Source organism: Eschscholzia californica, unplaced genomic scaffold (genome assembly GCF_041429995.1).
Source record: "Eschscholzia californica isolate CP2 unplaced genomic scaffold, dmEscCali1.0.p SCAF_5, whole genome shotgun sequence".
NCBI classification, from domain to species: domain Eukaryota; kingdom Viridiplantae; phylum Streptophyta; class Magnoliopsida; order Ranunculales; family Papaveraceae; genus Eschscholzia; species Eschscholzia californica.
This window is the reverse complement of record NW_028238472.1, coordinates 26,018,860-26,033,397: the sequence shown is the minus strand read 5'-3', so window position 1 is coordinate 26,033,397 and position 14,538 is coordinate 26,018,860. Positions and strand designations below refer to the sequence as shown.

The following is a 14,538-nucleotide window of genomic DNA, read 5'->3' as shown; positions in this document are numbered from 1 at the left end:
CATCCTTATAGGGTAGAATGTATGAGAAGGGCGAGTGAGCTTCCCCACTCTGTTTAGTGTCTAATTCCTTTTAGGAGATCATTCGTTCCAAAATATTGTCCTCACCTTTTTTATGTGTTGACTCCATGTTAAAGATCACACTCATGCATACGATCCATTCTTCAGTGATTTCATACTTGAAGTGTATGTATGGGAGGCCAAAGTCGAGGCGAACTGTACTAAACTAGGAATCAACGCTTGGTGGCTTTGAAACATAGATGTTGTTATAGTATAGCACTTGCATTTTAGGATAAAACCATTAGTGAAGGATACTTGATCGATTGTGTTTCCGATCTTGTAGATTCTTTAAGAGAAGTTTCCTCCTTGCGGGACTCTTGAAGTCCAAGTTTGATAAATACTTAGATCCTCACCGATTGGGATCTTTGATAGGTTTTCAGATTGAGTCGGTAAGGCATTAGACATACTCTTTACCCCTCCTCCCATTATTTCGAGATTGATGTATCGACCCTACTTACGCGGATCCCTTATCTTCTCCTAAATCCCAGGCAGACCGGGTTGTGTTTGAGCCAGAGAACGACTTAGGCGCCTAAGACGATCGTACCGACCCCCTAATTCTGAGCTTGCGTAACACACTTATTTCGGATTCAACTTCCTTGTTAACTTGATACGAGTTGTCCATTGGGTTTTTGGTCGTCTATTGACTTATTAACCGTAGTCAAGCGATGACCATTTTTTAAATCATCAGTGCGCGTCTCTGTCTATTGGGTCGAAATTAATGTGTATGGAACACCTAAATCCGAGATAGGCTATTACCGATTGACGAGTCGCGTGCTGCGTGTTGGCACGCCGCAACACATCGTAGCCCGTTTAACCGTATTCTGTCATCATAATGACTACAAGGAATATGAGAAACCAAACGCGGCATACATAATACCTTCTTTGTGAAACCCTAACAGGTTCTCGTGGCACGTGCTTCGCACGCGTGACCATTTTGCTACCTGGACTGATAGTTGACCTGGACTGATAGTTGACCATTTTGCTACCTATAAAACCCTAAAATCTTGTTCTTTTCGCTTTTTCCACCGTTCATCTTCTAAGCCCTAATTAAACTGTAAGTTGTCTCGATTTGACAAACTTCTTAACTTGTTTCCATTTTCTCTTCCTAAGGTTAAGTTTCAACAGGTTGTACCTCTTTATCTCTCTAGAAGTTGAGGAAAATGGTGGCTTTGAAGAAAACGGTAGGTTTTAGATCTTGGTTATTTCAGATTTCAGTTACATTTCTGGTTACACTTTATCTTAGGGTTGGGGTCTTCATCGAACGTCCGTACTTTTGTTGGTTGATTTTGCAGAAGAAGACTCATGAGAGCATCAACAACAGACTCGCTCTTGTGATGAAGAGTGGGAAATACACCTTGGGATACAAAACCGTCCTTCGGACTCTCAGAAGCTCCAAAAGTAATCTCTTAGTTCTAGGTTTTTCGGTCTTATGCATTTATGCTTTTGAAGGATTCGTGTTGTTGATTTTTAGTTTATATTTGCAGCGAAGTTGATAATCATTTCAAACAATTGCCCTCCCTTGAGGAAATCTGAGATTGAATATTATGCAATGCTTGCTAAGGTTGGGGTTCACCATTTCAATGGAAGTAAGTGTTCTGATCTGTATAACATTGATTCTACTCAAAGCCAATTTGTTTTGAGAATTGTCCCACATGGGAGAACGTCTATATAGCAACCAAGATTATAATGTCTAGGTCCTCTTCACTCATTCTCAATTGGTTTTGAGTTGGATGACCACAAACTTAACATCTACATTTTGTGATCCTTTAGCATTACATTCGTTCTTTCTTTCATTGTCACTTCTGATATTTATTCCTTCTAGTGTTGTTGTAGCTTTTACAAAATTACTATTGTACCTAACTATGCTGAAGTCGAAAAATAACTATCAACTAGAGTAGAAAAGGATAGAGATTGATGCTAGCTTAAATTTAACCATGCCTTATGATAGACTAAATGCCCGTTATGCCCATATTGTATGTTCAATCTTTTACGCTAATTTTATCGAAGCTTTCTTAGTTGTAAATTTAGCAAGTTATTTGTTGAACATTGTAATCAAATACTATGTAAAACTATTACAATAATCTACTCTAAACCAATGTTGTCAAATCGTAAATCGTATCGTAAATCGTTTTTCATTTTACAAAATCGTATCGTATCTGTGAATCGAAATTCGTAAGATTTATAAATACATATATATATATATATCATAACTATAATAACATAAATATTTACTAACACAAAGAATACTTATATAATAAATACTAATATAAGAATCATTAGCTCATTATCCTTATTATTTACTGTATTAGTATAACATAAATACTAATATAATATAATAAACATAAAACAGTAACTTATATATACCTTCTTCTTATTATTATTATTATTATAATATAGTAATATAATAATCATCAAGTTATTATTATACTACCATTAATCTAATCTAATATCAAGAAAGAAAAAGAAGAGTAAAGAGACCAAAAAACAGACTTGAGAGAGGCAAGGAGAATGGGTTATTCTAGAGAGAGAAAGAGGTCGTATGTATCGTATTATCACTGTGTAGTTCTAGAGAGAGAAAGAGACCAAAAACCATGAGATGGAGTAAAAATACCAAGAAATCTAAAATCAGATGCGAAGTTAGGGTTTTTAAAGAGAGAAGAATGAAAAATATGAAAAAAAAACACATCTGGTTTAATGGTATTTACTGATTGAAGGAAGGTGAAGTAATTTTTTCTCTTCATTTTCTTGATTTCTTTGTCTGATTTCTTCAAATCCCCTCTTATTTCTTTAGTCAGGGCTTGAATTTCGAATCTGGATTAAAAAACCCTTCAAATTTTGTTCGTTATTTGGATCGTGGGATTCACAATAAATCCCACGTTTCGCGATTCAGTTAGGGATTCTGCCAAAAAATTGCACGATCCCTTACATATATGCGATTTTGAAGACCGATTCAAATCGAAATCTAACCGATTCGATTTAAATCTTACGATTTGCATCGCAAATCGTCCGATTTTAACATCACTGCTCTAAACTAACACAATATATATGTGTGTGTGTGTGAACTAACACGATATATGTGTGTGTGGGTGTGTGTGTGTCAGTGTGTGTGTTTGTGTGTAGAGAGAGAGAGTGCTATGCTCTTTGAACTTCCATTCGAACTTCCATTCGTTTGGCCAAACAATTGAAAAACTTAGTCAGCAAGAAGATGTACACTCTTGATGTTTTCCTTCAGTACTCAACACCTCCTACATATAATTCTTGGTTTCAATTATTGTCCTAGTCATGTTTGGAATCAGTCAGTATGGGAGGGAGAATAGCGATTTGCATGAATTAACACATGTATGCAGATTTTCTGTACTTCCTCTGTGGGATTCATGGTACAACTTGAAACTTATATTTCTTCGTTTTTCGAGTTTAGTATGTGTAGTTGTGGTTTCATTCATATCTAATAGCTGTTACAATATTGTGATTTACCTGACTTTCACTTTGAATGACTGTTTTAGTTCGGTTGATTGACAAACATGTAATAGCTAGTGATTGAAAGTAGTCCTTCATGATAAGAAAAATTATTTTAGAAATAACCAATAGGTCAAGTTCTTTGGTTGTTGTTTGAGTTTTATGTCTCTGTGATATGACTGTATACTTTGATACGGTGAACAAAACCTATTAGTGGAAGTTATAGATTTAGTGAGCATTAACTATTTTCTTATTTATCTATCTTGGTTTGGTCATCTATTTAGTTGTTATTGTTGCTATTTACTGGTGAACTCCCTTACACCAGTGAGGGATATTCATGTTTCAGAAGCATAGAATAACATTTTATCACAGCAAGTATTAAACAGCATGATGTGCTCATTTTAATTGCACCATGCTACCTATCTCCTGGTGTATCCCCCCCCCCCCCCCCCCCTCCCCCCCCCCCCTTTTTTTTTTTTTTCATTTCTATGGTTTCTAGACTTCCTTTTGCGGTGTTGTTTTTACCATATTGGATTAAGGATAATACAATCTATTAGAGATTAGGTACCGATCATAACAACATCCAGATTAAGTAAATCATAAGATCTATTGCGCTTAATACGAATGAAATCATAGATTGATGCTACCTTCAAGTAACATGTTATGGGCAGTGCAAGGCTAATTAACTTGGGAACGTGATGATTCTCAGTTTCAAACTAGTAGATTATACTAAGCATTAAACTTGGCACCGTGATTAGCTTAAATTTCTATTTATATAGAGAAATAGGACTATCTAGTTGTATCTTGTTCATCATTCAGAAGTTGATTAACATTTGTAATTATTTGTTTGATTCCAGACAATGTTGACTTGGGAACGGCATGTGGTAGATACTATCGTGTTTCATGCCTAAGCATTGTTGATCCTGGTAAGACAACTCTGTTATCTTCTGTAATTGCAATTGGTATTGAAATCTCCGATTGGGGCAAATTCTGATACTTCCTAGATCTTTATTTGCAGGTGACTCTGATATCATCAAGACTCTACCTGGTGGTGACCAGTAAGCTTTGAAGTGCTTTTGTTTCCCGAATAGGATTGATTTTTCGGTCTCTTGGACAGTTTAGTCTATAGAACCCAAATACATCCTGGTTGGGATTTTTGGAATAGGATTGATGCTTTCTTATTTCCAACCTAGTTTTTGCCATGTCTGCATTTTGTTGGTTCTATATTTGTTGAATGTACTAGCTTACAAAAGTTTAGATATACAAAAGATCCTTGAAAATTTTGAATTTTTTCAGGTCTTGGTTCCGTTTTATCCTTTTACTGAACTCTCCACATTTTGAAGGCCCAGTTTGGTTTAATACGCTTTTGGTTCAAAAAATTGTGGCTTGTTTATAATTGCTTTTTAAAAAGTCAGTAACGTCAAAAGACCCTTAACTTCATATTTTGTCATTTCAACAAAAAAAAAAAAAAAAAAAACTTCATATTTTGTCATCATTAGTAAACATTCACCGCCATCACAACTATTTCACCACCTCCATCACAACAACTCAGCCACCACAATCACTCTGCCACACTTCCCACCACCATCACCAACATTTCACCACTTCTCTCGCAACTACCACATTCGTCGCAACTCCATTACCACAACTATTTTCCAACCACCAAAAACATTTTACAACCCCTGTACACCTTCGCCACCGCTCCACAACCATCACCAGCACACTCCACAACCATCACTGGCAATTCACCACATCCCCTACAACTCCTCGACCTCCAGAGTAACTCCATTACCACCACTCTTCTTTCGTCGTAACCCCACCACCAAAATTACTATTCTACAACTTCACTACAATACTGGTCCATCGGTAATGTTCTGTCAATAACCCGTTGGTTTTAGTGCCATCGCCACCAATCAACCACTCCACCACCACACTATACGACCTCTCCCAACACCATTTCACCGTCGTCATTGCAACTTACCCCTACCAACACCCCTCCATTTTACCACCACCATCACTACTACAACTCCACCACCATCACTAATCACCGTTACAACCCCCACAACACATCCACTACCATTAAACACTACCGCCACCTCATTACCAACATAATATAATTCTTTTTTTTTTTTTATCCAAGCGAAACATTTCATTTCATAAGTGATAGAAATCACAATTTACATGGAAGATAATTCTTATTTCTTTCCTCTGAAAACTTCATGAGAGTTACATACCTTTAAATGCAAAGTACATCATGAAGAGAAAGAAATTGGACTAGACACCGACTCGATAAAAAGACCCTAAAGGTCGAGAATGAAAAGACCCTAAAGGTCGTGAATGAAAAGACCCTAAAGGTCGACAAAGTACAGCAAAAATAATTGAGAATACAAATTAAGAAAATACTAAATTTCCACCCCATTTGTTTTCGCTGGAAAACTGCCATTGTCGCCGGAAAACCGCCGTCATCACCAGAGAAAATAGCCTTGTTGTCGGATAACCGTCGCCGTTACCGTATAACCGCCGCATCGCCGGAAAACCGCCGCTGTCGCCACACCACCACCACCACCACCACCCCCTTCCTTTTAACACCTAATCATGATCGATTGGTGAAAAGCAAAATCGGTTGTATGAGATGAACCATGATCGATTGTTTGAAGAGAAAAATTGGTTGTATGAGATGAACCGTGATCGATTCTTTGAATAGAAAAATCGGTTGTGTGAGATAAACCATGATCGATTGTTTGAATAGCAAAATCGGTTGTATGATATGAACCAAGATCCAAATCTTTGGAGTTCAATCCAGTCTCTCTCTCACTAAAAGTTAATTTGCGATAAATGGTTTGGGATTTAGAGATGAAACCGGTGGATTGAGAGAATAAGTCGACCGGATTCAACCCTAGTCTCTCTCTCTAGGGTTTGTTGAAATGGGAGAAATAGAGATAACTGCAACAGACCCTTCTCAGTGGAAGTAGATTTTCTCAAGAAGAGAATAAAACATAGAAGAAAGAGGGAGAGGAGAACCCTCGCCAGAACCGGCGAGGGTTCAATCTCAACGATGACCGGAAAAAAGAAAACGGAGAGGAAGGAAGTTAGAGAGAGAGAGAGATGAAGGTTTCCAAATTCGTATTGAAAAAAAGAGAGAGAGAGAGTTGGATAACGCTTGAAATGGGAGAAATATAATTCTTAATATATACTACCATGATCAATACCAAACCACAATCACTACATATGGTTCAAAATTTTCAAATTCTGATCCTTATGTGTTTGTAAAAATTAATAATTTTATATTATTGTATTTTATTTTGGCTAGCGCTTTGGGGAAAGCTAAATAGTTTCCGGGGTATGAAATTTTAAAAGGAATATGCAAGATTTTGAAAATTTTCCGGGGAAACATATTTTATGGGGAATATGGTTCAAAATAAAAAACCCTGCACCTCACCTCTCTCTCTCCCCACCATTCTCTCTGTCTTCTCCGACTAGGTCGCCGGGCGGAAAATTTCCTATAACATCTTATCAAATAAATTTGTCAAACTAAGTTGACCAAGTCTTCACACACCGGAAACTATTTAGCTTTCCCCAAAGCGCTGACCTTTATTTTTTATATATTTCTTATTAATTAATGATATACGACATCAAGCTTTTCACCTAGGTTTGCCCCTCTCAGTCCTACCCACCCGTGAACCAAGTCATCATAGCGCAGTCCATTCTCCTAACACTAACAACTTAAGGAGATTTCTCACGAGGGAGCCTTGTATTTTAGAAGTAGTGTAGATGAGGAAACTCTTCTTTAGTAAATTTTTTTTTGAGAACTCGACATTTTAGTTAACTAATAATTAAAAGGGCCAAAAGTCCAATAGACTTATTATTACTTATATCTTTAATAACCTCAATTCGATAACAATGGACTCCGTTTCTTTTGAGAGTCCAACCCGGGACTTCCATCATTTTGGAGTTTATATCAACACTACAAACCACTTGGGGAACCAAGTGTTGATAATAATTCTTTTTCTTGTGTAAGTTTTACTAATTTCTATGTTTTGTGATCTTTGCATAACATAAATAGAGGTGAATGAAGAGGTTATTCCTAACTCAAAATTTCATTCTACTATGATATAAAAGCATTCTTGTCAAATACTGATTATCATTCTTTCATATTATCATTCCTTGCGAAGTTTCTTATTATGACGTCGTAATCCATCGTTCCTCATGTTCTTCAACATTGGTATCTTTTCCTCACTTAAGTTTCATGATTCATTTCAAATGCACTAGTAATTTTTTTTTTGCTTTGGAGGCCTTAATGTCCTCTGATAATGAGTCGAGTTAACTTTATCTCTATCTTGTCTTAATTAAGACAAAGTCTGGGTTGAAGTAGGAACTTCCTTTCTCTAAGTTATAGAGAGATAGACAATAATCGGATTCTGACTTATCAGTAATCCTTCTTTCGGATTATCCGAGATAGACAAAAATAAGAAGAAGAATTTATGGAGTCGAGGCGAGAATAAATTCTCTTTCCTTTAGACATTTTGGTTGCCAATATATGGACAACCAAATATTTTATATGGACAACTATTTTCGGGTTCGGTGTAAGTCAACCATTTTGACTTAATTGATTTTAATTTAATAAGGGAACAACTCTATTAAATTAAAACATGAAATAATCTAGGACCATTAACAAATAATTGTTTTTTTTAGTAGAACTGTACATTCATTCGTAAGTGATCAACATCACGAATTTACATGGTAGATATTGTTATTTCTCTCCTCAACTTCATAAGAGTTACATAAGATAAGTTCATAGAACTTTCGAATGTGAAGTGCCTCATGAAGGGACAAAAATTGACTCGCCACTGACTAAAAGCAAAGACCCTAAAGGCCGACAAAAGATCCTGAAGATCGTGAATGAAAAGACCCTAAAGGTCGACAAATTAAATAATTACAATACTAATAAAAAACGAATCAAGATGGTTTCCAATCCCCTTTCTTTGCACTAATCGGTCTTCTATTCTTTAAATCCTCCATTTGAAAGTTGTGATGGTGTAGGAAAAAGATATATTATGTAATGTTGTGGAGGAACTGCCATAGATCGAGTTTTATAACCATTTTACCATCATCAAAAGCAGCCAATGGATTAGTTAAGTTACAGTGATCGTAACCTTGTTTTTCGACTTCAATAATAAAATCATTCTTGTACTCAAATAAGAGAGAATCGACAACTTTAAATTATTCTTAGCAGCCCCTAGAGTGTACATGTAGTGTGATTTGCCTGAACCACAGTTGTGACTGAGATGAAGATAATAAAGCAATTGCATAAGAGAATCAGAAGAGAAACCAATAATAATAGAGTGATGTCCCCTTAAGAAATGTTGTCCATATAAAAAATTTAACTTTTCTAATTGTCCACATAAAATAGTTGTCCATATAAGAAAGCTGGTTGTCCACGTATTGGCCACCAACATTTTACACTCCCGTAACAGTACCAACAGTTAGGGTGCATGCCTTCGGGATACAACGACTATCCTTTCAGAATTTACGATGGTACTTCTATATTCTAAAAGCGGGCGAACATTCGTAAATAATACGAGCTTTTGGACTGATGCGAATGGATCTTCTAGACATTTGAACGTTATAACTTCACTCGGCAGTTCTCTCTTCAGAATTCCAGACACATCCCGGAATACTTCTAAAATCATATTTATATTCGAGACACATACCAGAATACTGATTTTAGAAGAGAATAGAACAAGACAATGAATTGAATTCACTCCGAGACTTCTTTATTCAGAGTTCTAAATATACTAATATTTCTAAGATCAAAATTATATTCCAGACACATATCAGAATACTGATCTCAGAAGAAAAGAGAAGAAGATAATGAATTGGATGATGAATTGAATGAATTTGGTTTGTTTATACAGGAATCAAATGGGTACATGTGTCTTTTGGAGTCAATGGACACATCCCTTCAAAATGGCGGACTCAACTTGAAATAACTGAATATTAGAGTCGGTGGCAATCTGGAGCGTTAAATTTGGCTAAATAACTTGGGTGGAAGGCCTACCCTTGGATCTTACCCAAGTAGAGTCCAACAGATGAGGCAATTAGCTGTTAGATTGATATCTACCGAAATCCCACTCCTATACCGAAGCGGGTGGAACGCGAGCTGTTGGATCCTCTCGGATCTAATGCTCTTGAGGCGTCCCACCAAGATCCGGAAGGATCTTGAGCGCGACCGTCTGATCTAGACAATTTTTGCAAAGTGAACGCGAGCCATCCAGATCTTGACGTGTTCGCTTCGCTCAAATGGCCCTCAATCTGACTTGTCTGGTTTGATGCTTTAGCCCCTAATTTGACCAATCTTCGTTCAAACTTTAAACTTGAAATTTCTCATTCATGCGGGATCGGATTCGAGTGATTCTTGGGTATAAGTTGAAGGGCTCGACGAGACGAATGGAATGACGTAATCCTTTTCTGAGTTTGACAAGTCGGGTCGAGACAAAATCGGCTTCGATTCCAACCGATCCCCCACATGAATGAAAATTCGAGGTTTACTATGATATATACAAACATACTATACTGACATACAGACACTAGCAGAGCTCATATGCAGAACTTGGCTGCATCGAAAGAAGGTAGTCTTTCGACTTTGAAACCTTTCCTAGTGAGTAACTACGAAGTCTATAAGGACGACAATGAACTTTTTGTCTTGAACCGAGTCCTGAAAATTGTAAACCAAATTAGCTATCAAACAACTAATCCCTTCTTTACTTAGGTTCTTGGTTGTGTTCATTTCGACCCTGAACAATCTCGATTTCATGTGTGCTTCAGAGAAGTCGTCCTAGACGACCTTCTCATAGATACTGCTAGGTTATGGTGCCTTCTAGTGTTCTAAGTGGAATCTCGGACATCTAATGTCTAACACTAGTACCCCCAGGATCTCATGCATAAACATAATAATGAACTAAGTAGAATAGATATTGTTACCTTAATTGTTATTTTTCCATCGAACCTTTCCAATCGAATGCGAAAATCAAGAGCTCCAATTGCTGCTCATCTACTTGACACACTCGAGTAATCTACTTGATCCCCCTCCTTAAGTTTAGCTAGAACTTTAATAGAGGTTAGATGAAGAACACCCCCTTCTTTAAACTAGATAGATAGTTGGAAACTAATTCTCCCTTTCGTTCTTTACTTGATGTTGTAGAGTAAGAAAGCTCCTTGAGAATTTTCCACAACCAATTCTCCTCTAATTATGGCCTTTACAGAATCCTAGGTTAGAGTAAAACCCTAAACAAGTTTTCTAAAATCCCAAAAGAGGAGGTTTAGGATTTTGTATAAATTAGAAACATGTTTCCATCTTTTCTCTTTCCTAAATTTGGCCAGCTAATACATGCCCACAAAGGGCAGATCTGGCCGGCCAAGCATGGCCGACCCCTATAATGGGCCTTAACCCCCTTTTTAAGCCCCACCTCAAAACCCTCATGTGTCGGCCTTTTGTACTATCTTTGCCTAAATTTTCTTTAGGTCTTTTGGACATATTTATGGGTCTAACCCATGTATATATGTCTCATCTCTAGTCATATCTTCTGATCAAGTTGACACTCTTTAGTGTAACCCTACCTAGGATCCGGTCGAAGTTACCCACGAATCGCTTTATGATTGGACGATCGTAGTTGGTTTCTAGCTAAACACTACAATCCCTAAATCGTCCGGACTTGATGATCTTCTTCATCAATTGTCCTATCCGACAAATTACTCGCATTGCATCTTTGGTCGAAGGATATCTCCTTCAGAACCGGCACCAATTCACACACATATAGGTTATCCGTAATAAGGTATCCTGCTATACCTCACGTTAGAATCAAGTTTTAAGTTTTCGGATTCATTAAAAGCTTAAGCTTAGCCTCTCACTGCAGGCAACACTATTTTCATCTTAGGAATGGGTAAGAGATAGAATCCTTACAGTATTACTGTCAAGTCAAGATAGATCTTCAGTTGCCCTTTGAACCTAGATCGTGGGATCTACAATCATCTAGGTAGGGTTTCACCATGCCTCTACTCATTTACTTTAGGCATTGTTGCCCTATTCCCCTTGATGATGTAATTTTAACTCTCTTGTTCACCCTTGTTTTATACGGATCTGTCAGGTAACTTAGGATTTAATGTAACTCTAATTTATGCATTCCTTGAGAGCAATTTCTTTACGGTGCTAGTCTATTTCTTTTTAATTTTCTAGCCTTACCGTATTAGTGCATACGCAACAAATGCTTAGTTTTATTGCGTGCACTGGTTTCAATCACAAACAAATATCCCCTATGAAGTTCACCTACTTCCTTTGCTTTCTCCAGATTAATGAATCCATCAAGGCCTTTATGATTACATTGTCAATCCAGCTGTGCACGTCTGCCCTTTGAGGAATTTTGTGATATCGTAGCCTTTAGTGATGTTTCAAATCCACTGTTAGAATTTGTATCTGAGATTCAAGTGTTGTCAACATATCTTGATTTTTCTTCGTTTATGATATGTACAACCAAATTATACGAGTTTACTCAGATACCTAAGAACTATTTGTTACTCATATAACTCTTTCTTGAAATTGTTTAAATTCAAGTGTTTATGCTTATCGTGGTCCTTGAGTGGTTTACCATCCTCAGTCCAAACATGTACTTTAAACTGTCAATCATGAGTAACGATTCAATCTGGAAGAACATTAAGATCATATTTTCTCAAACTCTTATTTATTCCTGACTAATAACGTATGTTATCTTGAACAGATGATTCACTGTTGAATCTCGTTACTTAGTTTACGGTTAGAAAGGGAAGTTCTTTTCATTTGTGTTTTTCCAGATTTGTTGAGTGCATTCTTACTTAGACATTCACTTCATCATTTATATTCACATACTTGATTTCTTAATCTTGTCACAGGTGAATGAATATAATTATAGTTCTTAGCTCAATGAAAACATATCGACCAAACTTTCTTTTTGGCTAAATGTGGTTTCTGAGGTACTCCATAATTTCCCTCTTCCGACATCTTTATGAAGTTATATCTTTAGGAGAATTTGGAGACCTTTATGCCATTTAATTCTTTATAAGTGTCTTTTCAATTCCTTCTCGGTTCCCCCCACATTTCATGAGTATTTTCATTCTTATTCATCAACTTAGATGGAGTCTTACAATATTCCATATAGGGTACCATTGATGCACCCGAAAGTTTGCACACCCAAGCGGAGGTATATAGTGAAGGAGTTGAAGGAGATGTCCTTCGACCAAGGTGACAATGCGAACAATTTGTCGGATAGGACAATTGATGTGGAAGATCATCAAGTCCGATTGATTTAGGGATCGTAGAGCTGTAGCTAGAGACCAACTACGATCGTCGAATTACGAAGTAATTCGCGGCTAACTTCGATCGGATCCTACAACGGGTTACACATAAGAGTGACAAATTGATCTAGGATATGACTAGTGGGAGTGAGATATAATCATGGGAGTGTCCCATAAACATATCTCATAGGCCTAAAAAGGAATTAGGCAAAGATAGTACAAAAAGGCCAAAAACAGGGTTTTTGGGCCTAGACCGGTTCGGGTACTTCTAGGACTCGGATTGGGCTGAATTTTGGAGGGTTAGTTGCTGATATAATAAACATTATATCTGCCAATTTTCGTGGTGTTTGGGCACCTCCTCCTTAGGGAATTGAGAAAATACCAATAGTTGCTATTTTCGACTATTTCCCTAAATCTTATTCTAAAGGGTGTTTTAGGAAACCTAAAAGGAGGTGGATTCTTATTAGGGTTCTATATAAACACTCTTAGGGCAGAGAATAAGGTGTGGAATTTCTCTCTAAGCTTTCTTACTCTACCACATCAAGTAGAGAGGAGAAAGTGAGCTAATTCCCATTAACTATCAATCTAGTCAAAGAAGAAGGTGTTCTTCTTTTCCAACCACCATTGGTGTGCTAGCTATACAACAAGGTGGGAGATCAAATTGATTGCTCGTGTCCCAAGTAGAGGAGCTACACTTGAAGCTCTTGGTCTTCTTCAATCAATTCAACTAGTTCGAGGGAAAAGCGATTAAGGTAATCTACTATCTCCATTAGATTAATTACTAGTTTTGCATGTGATCCTGGGAATACTAGTGTAGACATTAGATGTCATATTTCCGCTATAAACACTAGTAGAAGGGTGTAAATCCCAACATATAGTAGTAACCTGGCAAAGTCGGGGTCGATCCAAGGATAAGAGGGTAACTCGGATATTCAATGGTCTAGACCACCGGTCTAGGTGTCACTAGCTAACTTAGACAAAACGAAAAAGAACAAAGGTAAACGGGGGGTTTTTTATCGAATGAGCAATAAAAGAAGAAAATAAGTAAAACTAACTAGATAATCAAAGTAAGAGGGCGAAAGAGATTCGAGAGAAGTCCGATGAGAGTTTCGAAGAAGAGTCGGAGGAACACGAGTCGGGAGACAAACAACTGAGAGAGGTGTCAATGTTCGACAATCCATAATGATAAACCTACAACTACGTGTGGCCCTATCTAATGTGTCAAAGTACAATCGATGTTCGCCTCCTAAGGTAGGTGTCTCTAAGCACTACGTATATTCGGGGATCATACTTAGTTAAACAAACGTCCTAATCGGTTAATCCCGAGTCATCGAGAGTGTTGTCTAGTTGCCTACCTATGTAAATTGCATGACAAGACACATGAAATTTGACTTAAACTACAATCGATATCGAATACTTCGTTTCATCTATTAACTATATGAGGTGCATGACAAAATACCTGAAAATATGATTGAAACGATAATCGAATTAAAAGAACCTCGATTGATAATCATAACAATAAATCATATCAAACATATTGCAAATTCATCACAACTTCATCTCATAATCGACACACTAAAGTTAGCTAAACATGGTGGATGAATAATAAATGACAAGAAGATGATGATAGAAACCCCCTTTTTGGATGTGGTGCGAGGCTAAGATAATTGGAAAATGTTAGTCTTTAAGGTGCAGCCACTC

General features: G+C 37.0%; 1 protein-coding gene and 1 non-coding gene across 2 annotated transcripts; both read left to right on the top strand.

Moving 5' to 3' along the window:
• Positions 1–1,063: 1,063 nt before the first annotated feature.
• On the top strand, positions 1,064–4,805 carry LOC147538002 (large ribosomal subunit protein eL30-like). Its single transcript, XM_086643769.1, has 6 exons — positions 1,064–1,111; positions 1,183–1,238; positions 1,350–1,455; positions 1,542–1,643; positions 4,371–4,439; positions 4,532–4,805. Exons 2-6 carry the CDS (start codon positions 1,218–1,220, stop codon positions 4,573–4,575), a joined length of 342 nt encoding a protein of 113 aa, XP_086499895.1. The 5' UTR covers positions 1,064–1,111; positions 1,183–1,217; the 3' UTR covers positions 4,576–4,805.
• Positions 3,806–3,950, top strand: LOC147538003 (small nucleolar RNA snoR137). The gene has a single exon (XR_015226859.1). It is a non-coding gene; the product is annotated as a small nucleolar RNA snoR137 (small nucleolar RNA).
• Positions 4,806–14,538: the final 9,733 nt, after the last annotated feature.

Coding starts and splice junctions, on each gene's coding strand:
- LOC147538002 (XM_086643769.1), top strand. CDS start 1,218: ATGGTGGCTTTGAAGAAAACG. Junction 1,456..1,541: donor GACTCTCAGAAGCTCCAAAA/GTAATCTCTTAG, acceptor TTATATTTGCAG/CGAAGTTGATAATCATTTCA. Junction 1,644..4,370: donor GGTTCACCATTTCAATGGAA/GTAAGTGTTCTG, acceptor GTTTGATTCCAG/ACAATGTTGACTTGGGAACG.